The sequence below is a fragment of the Talpa europaea genome (assembly GCF_964194135.1).
Source record: "Talpa europaea genome assembly, chromosome: X".
Classification (NCBI taxonomy): domain Eukaryota; kingdom Metazoa; phylum Chordata; class Mammalia; order Eulipotyphla; family Talpidae; genus Talpa; species Talpa europaea.
The window spans coordinates 74,111,154-74,132,786 of NC_140081.1; the positions used below are offsets into that span (position 1 = coordinate 74,111,154).

At 41.9% G+C, this 21,633-nt stretch overlaps 1 protein-coding gene across 1 annotated transcript in view; it reads left to right on the top strand.

The window, feature by feature from the left end:
- Positions 1-21,633, top strand: part of DOCK11 (dedicator of cytokinesis 11) — a gene marked incomplete at both ends in the record, with an annotated part of 174,457 nt that overhangs the window by 60,281 nt on the left and 92,543 nt on the right. The window contains 8 exons of the mRNA XM_084259069.1: positions 2,345-2,479; positions 4,591-4,768; positions 5,146-5,225; positions 6,471-6,554; positions 10,156-10,296; positions 11,449-11,661; positions 19,185-19,307; positions 20,805-20,887. Coding sequence (XP_084115195.1) covers positions 2,345-2,479; positions 4,591-4,768; positions 5,146-5,225; positions 6,471-6,554; positions 10,156-10,296; positions 11,449-11,661; positions 19,185-19,307; positions 20,805-20,887 — 1,037 coding nt within the window. The remainder of the gene's footprint in view (positions 1-2,344; positions 2,480-4,590; positions 4,769-5,145; positions 5,226-6,470; positions 6,555-10,155; positions 10,297-11,448; positions 11,662-19,184; positions 19,308-20,804; positions 20,888-21,633) is intronic.

Here is a 21,633-nt window from a genome sequence, read left to right on the forward strand (position 1 = left end):
GAGGGGAGGGATTGGGGTCAGAATGGGGGGGTTGCAATTGTATGGGGAATATAAAAATAAAATTTATTATTAAAGAAAAAAAAAGAATTAGCTGTCGGTGACCAAGGGCTTGAAACCTTCAGATGAAAGGTTTGCTACAGAGTAGTTATCACTGTTCTCTATACTCATTTTTTAATAGTTGTCTTCTTTTTTGTTTTTTGTTTTTGAATGGGAACAAAAGCACACAGACCTATACCCAAACAGTAGCTTCCAGGAAATCTAAGTGATGTCAGGGAAATGACATCTATTTCTGGTTTCCCTTTTTGTTCCATATGAAAGAATTGGGATGTGCCTTTTTTCTTTGAAAAGCATCATAAAAGCTTCCTGGAAGTTGCAACCCAGTATATATCATAGAATATCAAAATGAGAAGCAATGCTAGAAATGTGTTATTGGGCTGGCAGTCTGATTTCTATAGAGAGGAAAATGCCATACTCTGTAAAACTCCTGTGCTTCTAGCCTGTAGGGGAATTGCATGGGGAGCATGGCCCCCAATTTAGGAGGCTGCTGTGTTATTTGTTTGGTTTCAATAAGATTATTTGTAGATCAAAAAAAAAGTGATGTTGCAGATCATCTGGTCTGGTGCCATCATTTTACAAAGGAGGAAATAGAGAAGCAGCATTAGACTGTTTCACTGCTGCTTGGCAGGAGAGCTGGGATGAGAATCAAGATCCTGTGACTTGCAGACATCTGCCCTTTTCCCAGATTCATGAGCTGCCTACCTCACCATCACATTTAGGCATAATTGCAATGGTATAGGACGTGAAATACAGTAATTTAAAATCCCTTTCCATCTCTATTGTAATGTGCTTGGCTATATTGGAAGTGGAGGTTGCCACAAAACATCTTTGCTTGGGGAGGTAGCTGTACGTGAAAAAAAATTTCACAGACTCTAATTTGACTCTGTGCCACACATGTTTTGTGCTGTAATTTCCCAGCCTCTGCCCCTTTGTTGCTGGCTGTGGATTCTGCCAGTGGGTTCTACAGAAATCTATAGGTTCCACTGAATTTTATATTTGAACATAGTTCAGATTCTAATCTGGTTATAATTTTTTTAATGAATTTTGCTGGAAAGTGTTTTGTAATTTTTCCTTATACATAATTATTGCAGTAGCTTTTAAAAAGTGATGTTTTGCACAAAGCATTCAATAGTTATTTATTCACTGGACATGAGCTCAGTATGTAACTTAAATAAAATGTGAACCATTGTGATGAAAAAAAATCACCATTTTGTATAACATTGTTCTTGTATGTGAATCTAGTTTTTTTTTTTAAGTTATAACTTCAGTCAACTTAAAGGTGGTAAATCAAATGTGAGAATACATGTGTATATTCTTACATGTGGGAGATTAATGTATATGAGAAACACGCACTTTGTGTACCTTTGTATTATAATGTGGTGACATTATCCTGATTAGCATTGAAAAACAAACATACTTTCTACCTGGCCTCCTTTCTGTTGATACTGTATATCCCACACTGCCACTCCCTGAAATAGAAGCTGTACCATTTACCAGTCTAACCTGTTAGGGTGTTCCTCACATTGCTATATTTTTGCCATTCATTTAAAAATCAATGATAATTCAACAAGTCAAAAATAACTACAGGCATATTGTTTCTCTTCACTGGTTTTGCTAAAAAGAAATAGCCCTTACCATGTTGCCATATTTTGCTTACTCATGCTATGAAGAAGTAAATTGTTAACATTTCAGGTACTTAGCCAGAAGTGAAGTTGTTTTCAGGACTATACTTGTCAAATAGTCCTCTTTCCATAATGAAAATTCTTAAAATAGAGAGCATGCTGGAAAATCAGACGGGTGATTGAAAATGACAAGCATAAATCTGAGGTTGGTTGAATTCGTGAATGCTGAACCTGTGGAAACAGAGAGCCATTTATTAAAAATAATCTGTGTGTAAGTGGACCCCTGCAGTTCAAATGGATGTTGTTCAAGGGTCCACTGTGTTTGGATTTATGGTGATGTCAATGCCATTATAAGACCACAGTGATGGTTTGCAATTAAATGGGAAAAGAATGCTATAGTGAAATGGGTAGTGATGTAGATAAAAATATAGCCTTTACAATGTTTAATCTCCACTAGATGTCTGACTGAGAATAAGTCCACTTGACTTCAAATTCTCCATCTTAAAAAAATGAAGATAATTATCCTAAGGACTTCTCAGGGTTGGGTCCAGATTGTCCAGACCTTGGGCCTGTGACAAGTCCTTTAAGGTTTTTTTTACCCCAGGAAGTTATACAAAGGCAGCGTGTCTGTAACGAATGTCTCTTTGCTGCTCTCACCCCTGCAGGTATTCAAGAGACGCTATTTTTACTTAACTCAAATTCCTGATGGTTCCTATAGTCTCAACTCCTATAAAGATGAGAAAAATTCAAAAGAATCTAAAGGTTGCATCTACTTGGACTCCTGCATTGATGTTGTTCAGGTAAGGGGATGGGGGTCAACTTTCTTTCCTGGTGGGGGGCTTGGGGTATTGACGGTTCCAAAGAACCTCAGCATTTTCCTGTCTTGGGGTCATGGTATCTCTGTCCACCAAAAGACTCACACTAGACCCTTGAGAATCCTCTGCAGTACTCCACTTCAGTGCTCCACTCCTACTCTGTGCCCAGATGCACGCGTTTCCCCAGTGCTTTTGAGTCTGGATCCTCAAGTGCCTCTTGACTCTCTTACCTTCTTTCCTTTCTTCCTGCCCTTCCTGCTGGTTCCCCCTTTTCCTCTCTCACTTAGAGACTCGCCTTCTTTGTTGTCCTGCTCCAGTCCACCTTCCTGAGACACAGATGGCATACTTTGTTTGTCTGTGTGAAACCTTTGGCTCTTGACTTAGTGTCCTGCAGAGCGAGATGAAAAGCTCTTACTGTGGCAGTGCAGGCCGAGAGGGATTGGGCCTTTTTCACCTCATCCCCTCTGCTCCCCATGCACACTCTGTGCTCTAGTCAGACCATACAGCACCACTCAGAATTTCACACATATGTGGCTCATTTTTGTTTTTCTTGATATTTACTTTCCCTTTCTGTTCCTATTTGAACCTTATCTTTGACGACTCTGCTCAAATGGTACATCCACATGAATTGTGTTCTGTTTCCTTCCTCTGCCTCGAGCCTGCTAAGTGGGATTAATCTCCCACATACACTACATGGGGGTTCATTCTGCATGTTCCTTTTTAGATTACAGGGACTGTGTCTTCCTCACGGTGGCGGCCCCTGTAATAGTCAGCGGTTGTGTACACAGTGGGAGTTTATCAAATGTTTGCTGATTTGAATTCCTGAGGGGCATGGACAAAGGAGAAGGGGTGGAAAACACGGAGGCTATCTAAAGAGGAAGTCAGTGGATGAAGAGATAGGAGCTGTTACAGCCAGTGTAGCAAGGAACCTGGGCTGGCTAGTGGGTGTTGGCTTGAGACACCCTCAAACTACCCAAATCTAAATTTTCAGAACAGTGGACTGGAATTAATCATGTCTGTTTATTCCAGTAAAAGAGATTGTCATGAAGTTCACTAGAGAAAACATTTTAAAAACTGCAAAGATCCATGTGACTAGAAGGTGCCTTCTTTTTATATAGGTAACAGCTTTCTTACCAGAAGAGAGGTGCACACAGTCCGCAGGTTTTCTCAATTAGCTCTTGTCCAGCTTGACCTTTCTTTATACTGCTCACAGATCTGCTTTCCCCATCATTTATGATCCCTCTTCCCGGTTATTTTGAAATATATAAATCTTTATGACTTGCTACAGCAGTTTCATTTCATCCTTTACTATACTTTGAAGATGAGAAGAAGGAACTTTCTCGGTTCCCTCTTGAATGATGACCATGCAGTGGAAAATTATTGATTCATGAGCCTCTCTTGAAATGAATGTTGAGATATTTGGGGGTGGGGGGAGCATGTCATTTCTTTGGTCAGGACAGAGAAGGTGATAAAATAAGAGAATGTGTCATTATTTTTGTGGGAAGGAGGTGGCTTGTTATTTTCTTTATATGTGAGTGTTCAGCAGAGGCCATTTCCATATTTTATACAAAGAGTTACAATTTAATGTGAATCGACTACAGTCTTTCCTGCTACTGTGATGCTTTTCATATCATACACAATAAGGTGAGTGAGGTAGCAACATTACATTCTATGGTGTGATAGAATGCAAGTACCAGATTTATTCATATAGCCTGTTTTTAAGAATTGATTTTGAAAATCTGTAAATATGGAAGGAACACTTAGCCAGATGGAAATAGTAAAGCATTTGCTTATTTTTGCAATAGTAGTTTGATTATCTTAAATGTGAATATTACTCAACAAGTGCTATTCCATGCCAACTTTGTGCATCTAATGCTGCCCTCACTACCTGGAGTGGGGGGCGGGGGGGGCGGAACAAAGTTAAGGTATGTTTGACATACTCATCCATCTTGAAGTTTCTGTCTATTGATGAAAGAAGCAATTCTTTCTTGAAAATATTGACATATATGTGCCAAGCTGAGGTCTAAATAAATAAACAAATGTAATATTAAAAAGAGCAGCTAAACTAACAGAACATATTTTTTTTTCCCCTCTAGTGCCCCAAAATGCGCCGTCATGCTTTTGAACTCAAGATGTTAGATAAGTATAGCCATTATCTGGCTGCTGAAACTGAGCAGGAAATGGAGGAATGGCTGATAACTTTGAAAAAGATTATTCAGATCAATACTGACAGTTTAGTGCAAGAGAAAAAGGACACGGTAGAAACAGCACAAGGTCAGGATTTTTTAACAATTCATTTTTGAGTTAAAACCCTTGTCTTTAATCCACGAGAATATCCTTTGTGTAGGGTGGATATGCTCTTGAAGGTTAACATACTTGATCATTAAAAGTAACTATGCAACTTGATAGATTGTTTTGAAGAGTTGATGCTGCCTGGACTCTGACACGTGAAATATCGCCAGACTAAAACAGATCGGGAATTCATGGCAGATTTTCAAAAGTCCATTAAAGTTTTCCCGATGCTTTCATAATGTAAATTCTTTGCCATAAATCTCTTAGGAGAGGATGGGGTGGGAGAGATAGTGTATTCCTCTTAGGTGATTAGTAATGGTCTGTATGGTTTGGAACATCTGCTTTTAATGAATTTGCAGATGATGAAATTAGCAGCCAAGGAAAAGCTGAGAACATCATGGCCAGTTTGGAAAGAAGCATGCATCCGGAACTGATGAAGGTACATCTTTCTTATGGCAACTTGCCTTCAATTGAGATGATGCAGAATGAGCTGTTCAAGTTTCAATGCTGGATTCTGTTTGGCAGTGCCATTTCTAAGTTAAAAATAAGACAGCAAATTAGTAAAATAGGTAGAGGTTAATGAAAGAAGAGTTATACTTGGAAGATGGAACTTGGAAGTCCCAGATAACAGTTTGGAAAATCTTATTTTTTTTTTCCCTAGATGCCTAGGTACTTCTGAGTTTACTAACTTTATTTGCTATGCTTAGTCAATTTAATTACTCTGTAATTCACAAAATTAATATTCTTCATTCAAGGAGATACTAATGTAGATTGAACATGATATTCAATCTAATGCTTTATAAATGTTAATTTCATATGGAAATAATATAGTTTCTCTCTAAATGCATAAGTTTACGAGTCATTTCATCAAATAAAGATTTTGGTGATAAAACATCATTTGTGGTGATTACTCGGCTCTTTGGAGTTTGAAGTAAGCCAGTTTTAAGTGTAGAGGTGATTATCATACCTCTTTTAGTAGGTTACATATTTCGCTCTGTGGATTTTGTGCTGTAACAGATTAGAAGACTGATCCACTTATTCATTTGTCAAACCTATTTATATTTTCACATTTTTCCTTTTCTTGGACTACAAAATTGCGTGAGTTTAGAAGTTACTTTTTTTATGTTTTAAGCTTACCCTTCTCTTAAACTTTAAAGCTTTTTTTTTTTTTTGAAATTTAGGAATGTACTCATGATTCCCTGAACTGTGTTTTCTGTGATTTTGTAGATATTAATATATCCCCTGTGAGTCTTTTTCATTCCAGACTATATAACCCATTATGTTTTTCCTTAAGTGATGGGATCAGAATTGTATATAATATTCCATGGCTGGCACTATGGATATGAACAAAAAAGAACCAAAGTGATTTTGGATGCAAAAGAAAAATAAACAAGAGGGTTCCTTTTTTTTGTACTATAGTGAGTTGAACAATATTCTTGATGTTGTGAGAGGCTTATAGAAAGTATAAGAATCTGATCTAGTGCTTATTATGGATCAAACAGAAAGTGATTCTGTGGCAAGTATTTTATCTAACGTACATGCACGTGCAGAATAGTGTACTTTGAACTGTATCAGATTGCTAGTTTCACATAGTATTTAATACTGTTTTGAAGGGAATAAAGTAATTGGTGTGTGTTCGTATATGTGTGGGTATATATTTGTTTCTTTTTTTTCTTAATTTTAGTATGGAAGAGAAACTGAGCAGCTAAACAAACTCAGTAGAGCTGATGGAAGACAGAATCTATTTTCTTTTGATTCGGAAGTTCAGGTATTAATGATATATATGTTTAATATTAGAATTGTTGCCTTTTCAGATAAACAACATCTGTGAAATGGTGAAAGCACTGCTTTTTGTGTCACTGGAACATTGATTGCTTTCTATTTGTCTGGTTCTTTTTGAAAGGTAGCTTAACAAACAACTTCACTTGAGGACTATCACATCTACAAACAGCTTAGGACCGAATATGTGTTTTTTTCCCTCAGTTCCTATATTCTTTTTACTTAATCTCATTCCTCAAAATGGATAAATTAAAGAACCCCTAATGATGTTTCAGTGCTCTTTTAATACATTAAATACAATTGTGATCTCTCAGCAGTGAGTGTCTGCATTATAAAGAACACCAAGTCATATGAGATGTGATTTATTTTCCACTTTAGATGTAGAACCAGCATAGTTTTCAGGTCTGGCCTAATCCCACTTTAAATGGAAAGGGATGCAGGAAGTGTAGGTTTATTGCAGATGTGTATTTTAAACATCTTTCTTGGGAGTTAGGTTCTTTTTGTACTAAGATACATGCAGTTAATATTTAATTCCATGATAATTTCTAATTTTCTGATTTGTTTAAAGGGAAAAATGCTACTGTGTGTAAGTGTTAACAAATGTTTTTCCCACTGGAAAATATTTCATGAGAAAATATAACAATTTGGGGGATGACTTATTTTTTTGGTTTTCTTTTCAGTTTTGCTACATGAGATTGCTAATGGAATTCTTCAGGGTTCTTTTTCAAATTGAAAATATGTTTCATATAGGCATCACAATTTTTTCCTCAGTGTAAATGGATCATGAAAATATAAAACAGTTTGGGGAAGATTGATTTTCTTTTTGTTTTATTTTGCCTTGTATGGTTTTCTAATTAAAATTCTTTTTTAGTTTGAAAATGGAAAAGTATATAGTGGATAAATAATGCAGACATTTGTCTTTAATAAAAATGTCATATGAAAAAATAAAATTGGGAAAAATAAGCAAAATATTTCATCGTCTCTTTGCTTCCCCATAGCAATATTACTTGTAAATTATGCGATTAAAACAAAAATAATCTAGCAGGCCTCAGAAATATTAGTCCTAAGCTACTCATTCAGAAATTTACTTGTTCCAGGCCTGTCTGAGCCTTTGATTTTCCCCTGCTCCCCCCCCCCACAATGATTGGCCTCTAATTGGCCATGTCAGGCTCTTTCATTGTGTACAAAGAAGCCAATTGACTGTGGTTGAAACCAAATCCAGTATCTTTAAAAAAAAATTGTGGTGTAGTGTTTTTGTGGTCATGGAACTGAACGGCTTTTATGGTTTAAGCTGTTTATCAGTGAGAGAAAAATTCACAGTTGGGATGAAACTAAGGATAAAAAAAATTAATCTTGATTATGGAAGGCAATCTCATCTCAGAGAAGCCCAGGTATGCCAAGTCCCTTTTCTAGGTGAAATGCCATCTTTCTCTTTTGGCCACAATTCATAGTCTAGAGAGACAGATGTTTTCTACCCAAAGGCCTTAGAGGATAAAGAAACACTGGCTATGGAAGGTTTTGCCTCCTACTTTGAATTACTGGGGCAGGCCCTGGATCCTAATGTTTGCATCCAGAGCCATTGAAGGGAAAGGCTTGAGAACTGGCGTGGTTTAGTACAGTGGACTCCTCGCATTCCAGGTCTGAGTAAGAAGAAAGGAGAGCAGATAAATGGGTGGAAATTAGAATCGATCTCCATAACAATGACTTGCCACCTGGCTCCACAGATAAGTGTTCAGTGGGAGCTGTCTAGTCCCACACCTCGGTGTTCCTCTTGTAGAAAATAGACTCAGCGGAAGAAAAAAAAATCATGCTTTCATATATGAATATCATACTCTAGGCTCGCTTAAGGAGGATTTTGTCAGTGGTGCAGGCTAGGCCAGAAGAGCTATAATTATCTAAGACTCTTCAGGCACAATACCTGTTTTGGCTTGAATTACTTAGGCAGTGGAGAAAAATTTTTGTGTTTCTTGGCTTGAGTTTTCCATAAAGGCAGTATATTCTGCTGGGATTCACCCAGTCATTTCCTGTCTGCCATGTCTCTGGCCTTAGTGAAAGTGGAGTAAGTTGTCTTACAATCTGTGCTATAATCACTTGTAAGTCTGCTCAGACATTAACATGAACAGATGAACTTGGAGTGCCTGAGCTATGGGAGCTGAGGAGGATTCTCTGAATTTCTTTGAGGAGGCACAGATTTCCTCCTCTGCTGAGGAATTCCTTGACTCCCAATATCTTTTTTTAAAACTTGTTTTAATTTTGAAATACTGATAATTTTTAAAAATATATCTCTGTGGCAGCCAGGGTACATCCCCCAGCTCTGTTAGAAGCTGAGCTCTGTGTTTATCAGTTTCCTAAGCAGACGCCTCTCCCTCTGTTCATCATTTAAACGTAGGTGGTCCCCAGGGTTCCAGCCTTGTCCTCCTCCTTACCCTGGATGCCATTGACTTCCAAATCCAGATCTCCAACCCAGACCTCTCCTATTTTTCCAACCACTTAGTAGTATCACTTCAAACTCAACACATCCGAAACTGAAATTTCTACTTACCCTCCCCCATCTGCTGTTCATTTTTATTTCACAACTAAGTTCATAACAGCACTGTTTTCCAACTCATCCAAGTTAGAGACCATTGTGTTATTCTCCATGCCTTTCATACCTATTCATGTCAGTATGCCTCCTGCATACTTCACAAAGAACACAAAAGGCCTACCCTTCCAGGACACATATTTTGTGGGCAAAACTAACAAAAACTAAATAAATAAATAGTAAGAAGTAATGTTAGCTAAATCAAGGAAAGGAGTTTAGACTGTCAGAGTGTGTGCCGTTTTATACAGGGAGTTGAGGACCGTCTCTCTATGGATAGGAGACTTGAATGAAACAAGGGAGCAAGCCATTTAAACTCTCTGGGGGAATAGGGTGGCTGTCAGAAAAGCAAGTGCAAAGGCCCAGAAGTGGAAGTGTATTTGTCGTGCTGGAGAAATAACCAAGGAGACCCATGTCTCTGGAACAGAGAGGGGAAGAGGAGAAGCAAGATGGTAGGAGGGGAGCCTCCCTGGTGGTGCAAGGGGTTAAGCACAGCACTATGAAGCAATCCGCAGCCTCTGCAGCGTGAGTTTGATCCCCGGCCGGCTACGGAGCAACCCACACAGTACAGCAGACCTCTCCTGTCTCACCCGCTGCTCCCCTCAGCAATGTATTTGAGTCAGTCTGCCTTTTCTGTTCCCCACTCTGTCTCTGGTGAATCCACTCACCCCCCACACCTCTGGCCTATACCCCAGCTCTTGTATGCATAAATAAATAAATCTTTAAAAAAAAAAAAAGAGTGGTAGGAGATGAGGTCACATGGGTGGGAGAAGTGAGGAGTCATGTCCTATTGAGTTCATAAAAGACTCTAGTATAGGTTATGGCTTTTCAATTCCTTTAGATTGGAACCTTATCTCCCTTCAGGATTTCTGAAATGAAAAAATAAAAAGGATTCAAGTGAACACTGGACAGAGCACTGATAGATTGTGCAATTTTAGCTAATAGATCTATATTCATGTGAATCTTGACTCTCGTATTTTGGAAATGATACATAGTATCTGATATTTTGTAGAGGTTGGACTTCTCAGGAATTGAACCCGACATAAAGCCATTTGAGGAAAAGTGCAATAAGCGTTTCCTAGTAAATTGCCACGATTTAACTTTCAATATCTTGGGTCATATTGGAGACAATGCAAAAGGACCACCCACCAATGTACGTATGACTTTTCTTTCTACCTCTTTGGAATCAGAAAGGAAAACGCCTCTCTTTTTTTTTTAGTGCTGAGAATGTGCTGAATGAAAATTCTATTACACATATTGTGATAAATTTAACATGGAAAAATTTCATCCATGTATTTCTTTGCCAAAATCTCGAGAGATACATGAAAATCTTGCCTATTCAAAAAAGCAGATAGGTTGTTGACATTTATGAGAGACTGTCTCCAGAACCTGGAAGATCCTCCAATTTGTGAATTGTTAGAAGATATGAAAGATTACTTCTGTGAAATTGGCTCATAGCAATGAGTAAGAACCCTTATAGCCCCAAAGATGCTGAGCCATCAGCTAACATTACTCACTATTCTGAGAGTGAATTTATTTTATTTTGCACAGAAAATTCTAATTATTAGCTGTCACACATCCATTCAAGTTGCTCAGAAATACTTGAAACTGTAAATGTAAAATCGCCAATGGTGGCCTTTTATATGTTCATTTTTATTTTCTGGTTCTGGTTCTGTCCATGAAAGATACCCATAGGGTTGATTTATTCTCATACAAAGTAACTGAAATGCGCTAGCAGACAACGTTCTGTATGTAAAGGGTTAATCTTTATGCCATCTGGCATGAAATTTCTCTTTGTGACCAGCTTTCAAATGCCATCTGTAGAGAGGAATCATGTCTTCCAAAACTGCTGATGGGGCAAAGCTTTTGTCAAGTAATTTGATGTTGACTGATATTAGTTCCTCTGAAATGTATAATCCAGGAAGCTGTAATGTAACAAAAGGGAAGATTTATTTCTATTCTATAATATTGGCTTTATTTTTAGGTAATTTCAGTAAACCTATAGAGAATTAAATTTTATTCTTAGAAACATTGATGTGACCTTTCAATGTGACTTCTGCTTTTCCTTCATGAAAAAAATTTGTAACTTATAAACTTATTTATACCTGACCAGAGTTAAATTGGATAGCCTGCTGTTTTGGAATGCTTTCTTACATGCAAATAAGCCCTAACAGAATTTCAGCTAATGTTGAACTGAGAAAGAACTATACATTACAAAAACATGAGGAATGGAACATTATTTTCTAATTTTTACCCCCTCCCCCCCAAAAGTTTTGTTTAAAAATGTGATTGTTTTCATTCCCAGGTGGAACCTTTTTTTATCAATCTTGCCTTATTTGATGTAAAGAACAACTGTAAGATTTCAGCTGACTTTCACGTGGACCTGAATCCCCCATCTGTCCGTGAGATGCTGTGGGGCACTTCAGCCCAACTGGCCAGTGATGGACACCCTAAAAGCTCTTCACCCGAGTCTTTTATTCATGGAATTGCTGAATCTCAGTTACGCTACATAAAGCAGGTAAAGCATGATCTTTTAGGCTGAGTGGCACATTCCAAAGGAGAAACCCTTGGATTTCCCCATTGTTTCAGGCTGCTGTTTCCCTGGCATTCCCTCCTCGTGAAGTCTATGTAGAGGTGTTTTTCTGGTAACTGAAGTTGAAGGGGAAAAAATGGAAACTAGTGGAACATGCTAATAGTTGGCTAGTAAAATCAGTGATGTAACATTGTCAGTGGGACTGTGGTTTGAGTCTTCGAGGAGGGCAGGAGTTGGTGAGCTGCAGTGCAGGCACACATGTGTGTGCACATATACTTACATGCATATTTTTTGCCTGAAGTTCTTGTTATTTTTGAAGAGAAATCAGGCCTACTGTAACTCTCCCATCTCTCATTCCCATTTCCATTATGACTAGGTATTTTAATGAAGCACAAAGGCTCTTTATTCAGGGGGTTTCTGTTGGCAAGGCAACGGGAAGGGGCTGCTTGTGTCCTGGCTGTAAAGCCACCCTCGTCTGATCCATCTGGTGCAAAGAGTCCCCTGTAGAAAGAGTCTAACAGATCTCTGGCATTTTGACCTCTAAGCAGACTGGAGGCCATAGAGGTTAGGCTGAGCAGAATTGATGGTCTGTCTTCTAGTCTTTTGCAACTGAAAGGAAACCAGAATGTGGCGTACAATCAAAGTGGGAAGAGGCCTAGGAACAAAGCAACTCACTTTGTAAAGAGATTTATTTTTCCCAGATTAAAAATACTGTTCCTTTTATTCCGATGATAAAACTAAGTAGCATATTATGTTGAAAATTCAAACAAGAGAGAGTATAAGGAAGAAAGTAGAAAACACTATCCCTGGATCATAGCTATTAACATTTCAGTGCACATCCTTGCAGGCATATTGGATATCACATTATCTATATTAGACAAACTGTGTTCTCATGATTTATATCTACTGTATTCACTGAATGTCATGTTGTTCAGTATTTATAGATCACTCACATTCTTTTTTTTTAAGATTTATTTTATTTATTTATACAAGCACTGGGTACAGTCAGAAGCGTGGGAGGGTGAGAGAATTCACTAGAGCCAGAGCGGGGAACAGAACAGGCAGACTGACGAAACACACTGCTGAGGGGAGCAGCGGGCAGCAAGAGAGGTCTGCGCGCCATATGGGGCCCTCGCCTGGCGCCCTGGGATCGAACCAGCGCTGCAGAGGCTGCCAGCAGCTTTGCAACCCAGCATTCAACCACTGCGCCACCCTGGGAGGCCCTGGCTTAGCATTTTGCACCCTTTGTCAGATCAACTAAAGCTCCCAGGAGATATGGTTGTTGACTTCAAATAGTTGAACATTTTATTTTGGAGTAGTCGTCTAAGCTTCTTTTCACTCAGTACTAAGAAGCAGGACCATGTCGGAATGAGGGGGAAAGTTAGGAGGTATGAACACTAATCTCAGGGTATCAATTTTGCAGCACTAGCAAAAATTTAAGCCCTTATGATTGCCATTGTATTTGTCTAGGTACTTTAATCTGTATTTTAAGTCATTTAATTCTCACAGCATCCCAGTAAAGTAGGCTAGGGACAATTTACTATCTCCATTTCATAGATGAAGAAACTGAGGCACAAAACAGTCATGTGACTTGCCCACAGTCAGAGTTAATAAGATGAGGAGCAGAACCTAGGTCTAGAAGGCTCCAAGCCATGGATATTACCGCTCCACTCTATTGCTTCCACATCAGGCTAGTGCGAAGGAAGCATCCTAGCTCCCCAGCCTTCTCAGGAAGGACTGCAGCCCTGGCCCCTCCAGCAGGCCTAGCCATGTGGCAGCGTTATCTACAGGCAGAGGCAGCCCCCAGAGCTTGGCGGATGCTGGGTGTTTGGGAGCCATTCTAGGTCTTCCTCAACTGCTCCTTGGAGTCTTTCTCACTAGTAGCTTCCTGAGGAACCATGGGGTGGCCACAGGGAAAGGAAAAAGTTGGGCTCAGAAAGGAGAAATTTTGGGCCTCCCCAGTGGCGCAGCTGTTGAGCGCTGGGTTGCGAAGCTGCCCACAGCCTTTGCGGCGCCGGTTCAATCCCCGGCTGCTCCCCGGCCACCAGAGGAGGGTCCCACATGGCGTGCAGACCTCTCCTGCCGCCCGCTGCTCCCCTCAGCAGTGTGTTTCATCAGTCTGCCTGTTCTGCTCCCCGCTCTGGCTCTGGTGAATTCTCTCACCCTCCCGCGCTTCTGATTGTACCCAGTGCTTGTATAAACAAAAACAAACAAACAAACAAATAAATAAATAAAACATGCCTCTATTAAAAAAAAAAAAGGAGAAATTTTGCCTCCTTGACACCAAACAGCCACTGTGACCAGTCACAGCTGCCTGGCAGTTCCTTCCCAGATGCTCTGACAGAGAACAGTCCCCCCATCCCTCAAGGTCACACCCTGGGCTAACTTTGGGTTGGGATTGTGGGGGAGCAGCCAACTCTTTGGGGGATGTCTTCCTCACTGTAGCTCTGTGGGCTCAGTTTTGAGGGCAGCAGACGTTGACCTGGTGAAGGGGTGCAGAGCCGCCCCTGCTACTAGGTGCCCTGCCAAGCCCTGGGGTGAGGGGAGCTGACTCATTCTTTGGAGAGGTAGAGGGGAGGGGACGGTGAAATGGCTGAGTCACCTGGGGTGGGGGTAGGCACAACCATGCCTTCTTGGTGGGAAAGGAGGCCTGGGCCGGAGGCCTTGTCTTAAAGGGCGAGATCCCTGGCTTCTCCCTGGCTACCTTGCTGTGTCCTAATGGAACAAAAGGCAAAACAGCCCTCGAGAGCCTCCCCTTTCACGGGGCCCCTCAGTTACAAAATGAGCATCTCTGAGCATCAGCATCCTCATCTGAAAACCGGAGGTAACACGGGGACCTGCATCCTAGGGCTGTGTAGGGTCAGGAAGACCACAGAGCAGGTTTTCTATGATCCAGCAGACCACCTAAAGGAAAGGTCAGAGTCCTCAGTGGCTTTTTTTTTTTTATAGAGGCATGTTTTATTTATTTATTTGTTTGTTTGTTTGTTTTGTTTATACATGCACTGGGTACAGTCAGAAGCGCGGGAGGGTGAGAGAATTCACCAGAGCCAGAGCGGGGAGCAGAGCAGGCAGAAGGACCGAAGTACACTGCTGAGGGGAGCAGCGGGCGGCAGGAGAGGTCTGCGCGCCATGTGGGACCCTCCTCCGGTGGCCGGGGAGCAGCCGGGGATCGAACCGGCGCCGCAGAGGCCGCGGGCAGCTTCGCAACCCAGCGCCCAACCACTGCGCCACTGGGGAGGCCCCCTCAGTGGCTTTTGCAGGTTTTTTATTTAGATTACCAGGTACACGGCAGGCAGGGGCGCTGCCAGCCTCCCAGCCCCCAGCAAGTCTTCACTCGGGGCTCTCCGACCTTCTCTCACATTCTCTCCGCTCTTCTCATGGCTCTGCTTCTCTCCCGGCTTCTGCTGGCGTCCCCGTGACGCCGCCCTTAAAAGCCCAGTCTCAGCCCAGGTGAATCCCATCTACCTATGCCCACACCCTACTCCAGGTGCCCGCCATCAGGCATGCATTCAGGACCGCAAGGATCCATCATCTATCCTGATGGCAGGAGGGCAGAAAAGCCTGACATTTTTTCCTTACCCTACAGGCTGTCAGCATGTTCCCAGCAGTACCAGAGATCAAGTTCCTGACCTTGAGACACTCAGCCACACTAGTAATAACCAGGTGTACCTAATGTGCGTTACTTCATTTAATCCCTACGAGAAATTTTATGAACCAGCTATTACTTTCATCATCCCCAGTTTGTAGGTGAGAAACTGAGACTTAGAGAGGATTCACATCCTAATCTCATAAATGGTGGCGCAGAACTTGAACCCAGGAGCTTTAATTGCCTTCACTCCATGCTGCTGCTTGGAAATTCAAAGCTGAGTCAGCTGTTTACCCAGGGTCCTTATAAACTGCTTCACTTTGGGGGACTGTAGGGTGAGGAAAAATGTCAGTCTTTTCTGCCCTCCCGCCATCAGGATAGATGATGATCCTTGCGGTCCCGAATGCATGCCTGATGGCGGGCACCTGGAATAGGGTGTGGGCACAGGTAGATGGGATTCACCTGGGCTAAGACTGGGCTTTTTAAGGGCGGTGTCACGGGGACACCAGTAGAAGCCAAGAAGCCAAAAGAGAAGCCAAGAGAGAAGCAAGAGAAGCAGTAGCTGAGAGAAGGCCGGAGAGCCCAGAGTGAAGACCTGCTGGGGGCTGGGAGGCCTGCCAGCCTCCCGGCCCCCCAGCACCCCTGCCTGCCATATGCCTGGTGAACCCCAATAAAAGACCTGCAAAAAGCCACTAAGAACTCTGACTCCTCCTTTACCTGGTCTGTATGGGATCAGAAAACCTGCTCTGTGTCCAGTCCTGCCCTTACAATTGGCGTAAGTCGGCAAGATGATCCATGCAGACGGGTATAGAGCCCTCCGAAGACTTGGAGGGACTGGTGGACAAGGTCCAGGAGCTATGGAATAAGATGAGACCTGGCATGAAGGAAATGCCCAAGAGGACCAGCCAATGACCCCCGAGGCAGCAAGAATCATCGGGGAAGAGAGGACCGTGATTCGGAGCTCGCCACTGCTGATGGAAGGGGAGGCCTAATGGACTTGGACTGAAAATCCCGCCAGAAGGCGGAGGACCTTGGCAGGTTGTGGTCTTTTTTTTTTTTTTTTTGAGAATCTGGGGGTGGCCAGTGGGCCTTGATGGCCAAAAGCAGCCTGTGTATGCCCAGCAGCCAGGCAGAGGAGAAAAGCCAACTGAGAAGGCAAAAGCTGGTGCTGATGTAAGTTTGGGAAGCCTTGAGTGTCCGTTAAGCAGCCTGAGTATGCTGAAGACCTGTGGGTCTCGTAAAATCACCTGTGGGTGATGCCCTGCTCTTTGTCGAGTGAGGGTGAGGAGCTGAGGAACCTGTCCTTGGGGGACGGGTGGGGAACGTGGCTTGGGGTGGAGCCCAAGCCGAATGTAGAGTTTGGATCCCCGACCCAGGTGCTTGTGCAGTGGGTTGGCCTGAGTGCAGGGGTCTGCGAGTCGCATGGGTGGCTATGAAGGCCGAGTGTTGGAGCGACTGCAGACAGAAACCCTGAGGGTTGGCGATTACCCCCAACAGAATAGAATCGCCAATCCCAGAGCGAGTGCATCCTGGGGGTGGATGCTGTGTGTGGCTTGTAGCCGAGACTACAGCCAGAGAAGGCCAGGAAGCCTGACGGCTCCTGGTGTGATATAGTAGATGCCGTGAGTGATTCCCCTCCCTCGTATGAGCAGTGCCTTCGGCAGCAGATTTGGTGGCTCATCTGCTGGTACCAATAATTGTCTTTTGCACTAGGTTGGGAACCTGCCTGGACTTATTGTGTTCTGTTGTATTTTGTTATATTGTGATGTATTTGCTTTCGTGGGCCATAGCTGCATTGTTTATGTTTGCTAAGAAAATTATATATATGAAGACTATGTGGCAGAAAACCCTGAGGGGGTGGACTGTAGGGTAAGGAAAAATGTCAGGCTTTTCTGCCCTCCCGCCATCAGGATAGATGATGGATCCTTGAGGTCCTGAATGCATGCCTGATGGCGGGCACCTGGAGTAGGGTGTGGGCACAGGTAGATGGGATTCACCTGGGCTAAGACTGTGCTTTTAAGGGCGGTGTCACGGGGACACCAGTAGAAGCCAAGAAGCCAAAAGAGAAGCCAAGAGAGAAGCAAGAGAAGCAGTAGCTGAGAGAAGGCCGGAGAGCCCAGAGTGAAGACCTGCTGGGGGCTGGGAGGCCTGCCAGCCTCCCGGCCCCCCAGCACCCCTGCCTGCCATATGCCTGGTGAACCCCAATAAAAGACCTGCAAAAAACCACTGAGGACTCTGACTACTCCTTTACCCGGTCTGCATGGGATCAGAAAACCTGCACCGTGCCTATTCCTGCCACTACAGGGACTCAATGAATATCTTGCACTCAATTCACTCTTCTGCCCTGTTGTAGGGTAAGGTAAAAGTATCAGGCTTTTCTGCCCTCCTTCCATCAGGATAGATGATGGATCCTTGCGGTCCTGAATGCATGCCTGATGGCGGGCACCTGGAGTAGGGTGTGGGCACAGGTAGATGGGATTCACCTGTGCTAAGACTGGGCTTTTAAGGGCAGTGTCACGGGGACTCCAGCAGAAGCAGAAAAGCAGAAAAGCAGAAGCAGAACCATGAGCCCATTCCTGCCCTTACACCTGCCTACTGCAGAGGTTTCTATCTGTAACAAACAAGACAATGTGTGAAATGTTTTGAAAACTGGAAAGTTCTATATTAACACAGTTGGTAATATACCGAGTAGGAAAAAAAAACCAGGGTGGAGTCCCAGTGATGGATTTTTCCACTTAAATTCATGTGTGTGGTGCTCCTTTAAATAACAGACACAAGCAACCAACAAACTATTTGGAAACTTATATTTGGAAGGAGCTGAAGTGGACAGGGGGATGACATGGTTGTTCCACATGCATTCAGAGAAAACTCAAATAATTTGGGTTGTGTCTGCATTAGTGCCTTTCAATAAAGTGTGCGGAAACAAAATGAGTCAGATCCGCTGCCCCCTCCCTTTGTGTTGAAAGCACTAAAGCTCGGGAACAGCAACAAAGGCATGAACAAAGGAATGTTTTCAATACAGTGATTTATATTTTTTAATACAGTTTTTATTCTGGTAACATTGATTTATATCATTTATGCAAGTTCCAGGTGTACAGCATTGTAACCACTGCACCCATAACACTGCAACAAAAGTCGTTTCCATCCACTGCCATAGAATTGACCTCCTTTATCCTTCCCCACCCATTTCCCAACCCTCTTCCCTTCCAGTAACTACCACTTTATTCTTTGTACTGAAGAACTTGATTTTGTTTTCTTCATTTGTTTTATTTCTTTGTATTCCACATATGAGTAAAATCATAGTATTTGTCTTTCTCTGTCCTGACTGATGTCACTTAATATAACACCCCCAAGGCCTATCCATGTCACAAATGGCAGGTTTTCTTTTTTGTAGCAGAGTAATATTCCACTGTGTGCATATATGTATTGCATCTCTTTATCCATAGATGATTTACTTTTTATGTTTCATAGAACAGTATTTTTGTTCTCTTAACTACCATCAGTGTTACTTAAATGTGAATGAATTGCTCTAAAGTACATGCAATATTTGAAAATGCATATATAGTTCCATTTGAGAAATGCATACTTCTAGCACATGAAAATTAAGCCCAAAACACACATTGTATTCATGCAGTCTAATAATGCACCTTGCAAACACAGGAGACTAAGCAGCAGTGATGACACCTGAACTTTGAGGACTAGCACATATGAAGCTGGTAACAAACTATATACAATTCATTTTGAAGGGAACATCAGGAGCTTTGAAACCTATATGAAAGGAAATACTATTTATTTCCAGGGTCTTGGGTGTGCTCCTATGTTGAATGTCAATATTGAATAGCAGCATTCTATACTAAACATATTGCTAATAGCTGTACGCACCAGGTTATATAAAAAGTCTAACGGAAGTAATTTTTTCCAGGGAATCTTCTCAGTGACGAATCCACATCCTGAAATTTTTCTAGTTGCAAGAGTTGAGAAGGTACTCCAGGGAAACATTACGCACTGTGTGGAACCCTATATCAAAAATTCAGACCCAGCAAAGGTATTTATCCATAGATGATTTAGTTTTTATGTTTCATAAAAAGTATTTTTGTCCAGATGTTTTATCAAGATCATCTGTGAACATTTCAGCTTAATGTCCAATTTGTCTCTTAAATGATCATTTTAAATGGTCGTAGAAAAGAAAAACCTTAATTCTCTCAGTGTGCAATAAATTCTGAAAATAGCATGTACTGTCAGGTTGCATGCTAAAGCTTGAACGGGACTTTCTTTTTTGTCATTGTCATTAGGTTTTGTTTGCAGGAGGATCTGATTTCTGCTTGTTTATCCAAATAAGAGCTAAAGACTTTTAGGCGACATCTGTCTGTTGCACCATATTCTTGGCAATAGCCACACTTTACTGACAGCCCTACATACAGCCCGAGAATGTTAGAACTGGGAGGGTAGAGGTGATATAGACCTGTATTAGTTCCTCAGTGCCACTCCAGACTCATATTCCTGTCTGTGATGAAATGAGAAGTGAAAGCCAAGAGAGTGAGTGATTCATGAAGCTAGGAGCATTCGCCTTGCAAGGATGACTTTTCTTTTGAGATTTTTGCCCTTCCTACTTTTTACATGTCATACCTCTGTCTTGTCTGAACCATTAAATGGTAAGGGGCTGTGTTTTCTTGTTTAATGTTTTTAAATGGCGACATTATAAGTTAGCAACCTATACACTCCAAATTTTTGGATCCTGAAATCCAAACCTTTGCAAATTATTCATCTAATCCTGTTACATTTTTTAAATGGGTAAACAGAGGCACAGAGAGGGTAAAGTGTGTGGCACAGATGACAGTAACACTCCGGCCTCTGAGGATTTAGGAAGAGTTGATGTGGCATTTAACTGTATATCCAAATAGTGTTTATTAAATGGAAGATGCTACAGAGACGAATGGGACAAATTTGTGAATCAAAAAAAAAGTCTCTGCAATATTAAAAAAAAAAGCCTCTAGCACTCTCTGTCCCTTAGGGATATGCATCCAGCCAGCATTTCCTTGCCTGCTGAGACTCCATATGCAGTTAATCTCTTTTGTCTTCTCCAGAGCCCGTGCAAACAGCAACTCCTGCCTGCACTAAACTAATTGCAATGACTCTTTGTCACTTGGCCCTTATCTTGCGGGTAGAAAGGTCAACTATACCCAGAACAGACTTTTCCCAAGTATGATGAGTGATTGCATACTCATGTGGGAAAGGAAAAACACATTAAAACCTCTTAAAGTTTTCCCGGTGGATATCTTGGGTACAGAATGTGCCCTATACCTATTTTTTTGGTCTTCTGATACCTTGAGGAAGGCCCTGTTAATGAGCAAATGCAAACACAAAACCTTTAAGATATGCTTTGGTCTGAGAAAGTGGATTGCTAAGATGTGTTGTGTGTTTTATTTGTAGCAGTTTCTATATTTTCCCGTAGATTTTGGTATTGAGCTGGGGGAGTTATTTTTCTGGGTGAGTCCCTGGTAGTTTGAACAAATGTGAGCCTGTCTTCTTTTTCTGACCTTAGACGGCCCAGAAGGTGCACAGGACAGCTAAGCAAGTGTGTAGCCGCCTTGGACAATACAGAATGCCCTTTGCTTGGGCTGCCAGGTTTGTACAAATATAGTCCCACCCTTCCATTCACCCTCACCTGGAGTTGAGGGCTGCTGGCCTTGTCAGCAGTGTTCAGCAACCTGTTTCTGACAGACCAATTGTGTATCTTGGGACACCTGGAATGTGTGTTATTCCAGTAGACGGAGTGCCTTAAACAGCATACATTTCCTGTCATACTCTGGAGACAGGAAGTCTGAGGTCAGGTGCCAGCACGGTCAGGTTCTGGTGAGGACTCTTCTCGGTTGCAGACAGCCAACTTCTAGTGGACTCAGAGGGGGAAAGAGGGCGGCCTCACTGGCATCTTAGAAGGGCACTAATCCCACTCATGAAGGCTCCACCCTCATGACCAAGTTGCCTCCCAATGGCACAACCTCCATATACTATCAACTTGGGGGGGGTAAACTTCAACTTACGAACTTTGGAGAGGGGTACATAAACATTCAATTCCTACCAGGATGTAAGAATTCTTTCTCTTAGAATTTACTGTGTATCAAAGATCCTTTCATTTCTGCATATGTCTTGCATCAGGGAAATTTTCTTTGGCTTGGGATACTGATCTGACTGACACCATTTAATTTATTGCATTTTAAGGCAGAACTTTCTTGCAAAAGTGATGGAACTTTTTTTAAGAGAAAACCAGAAATCATAGGGAATTATGTACAATATACCCACTATTTCAGAGTTGACTGGGCTTATGCTTTGAAAAACTATCAAAGAATAATTCTGGGAAATATGCTAAAATT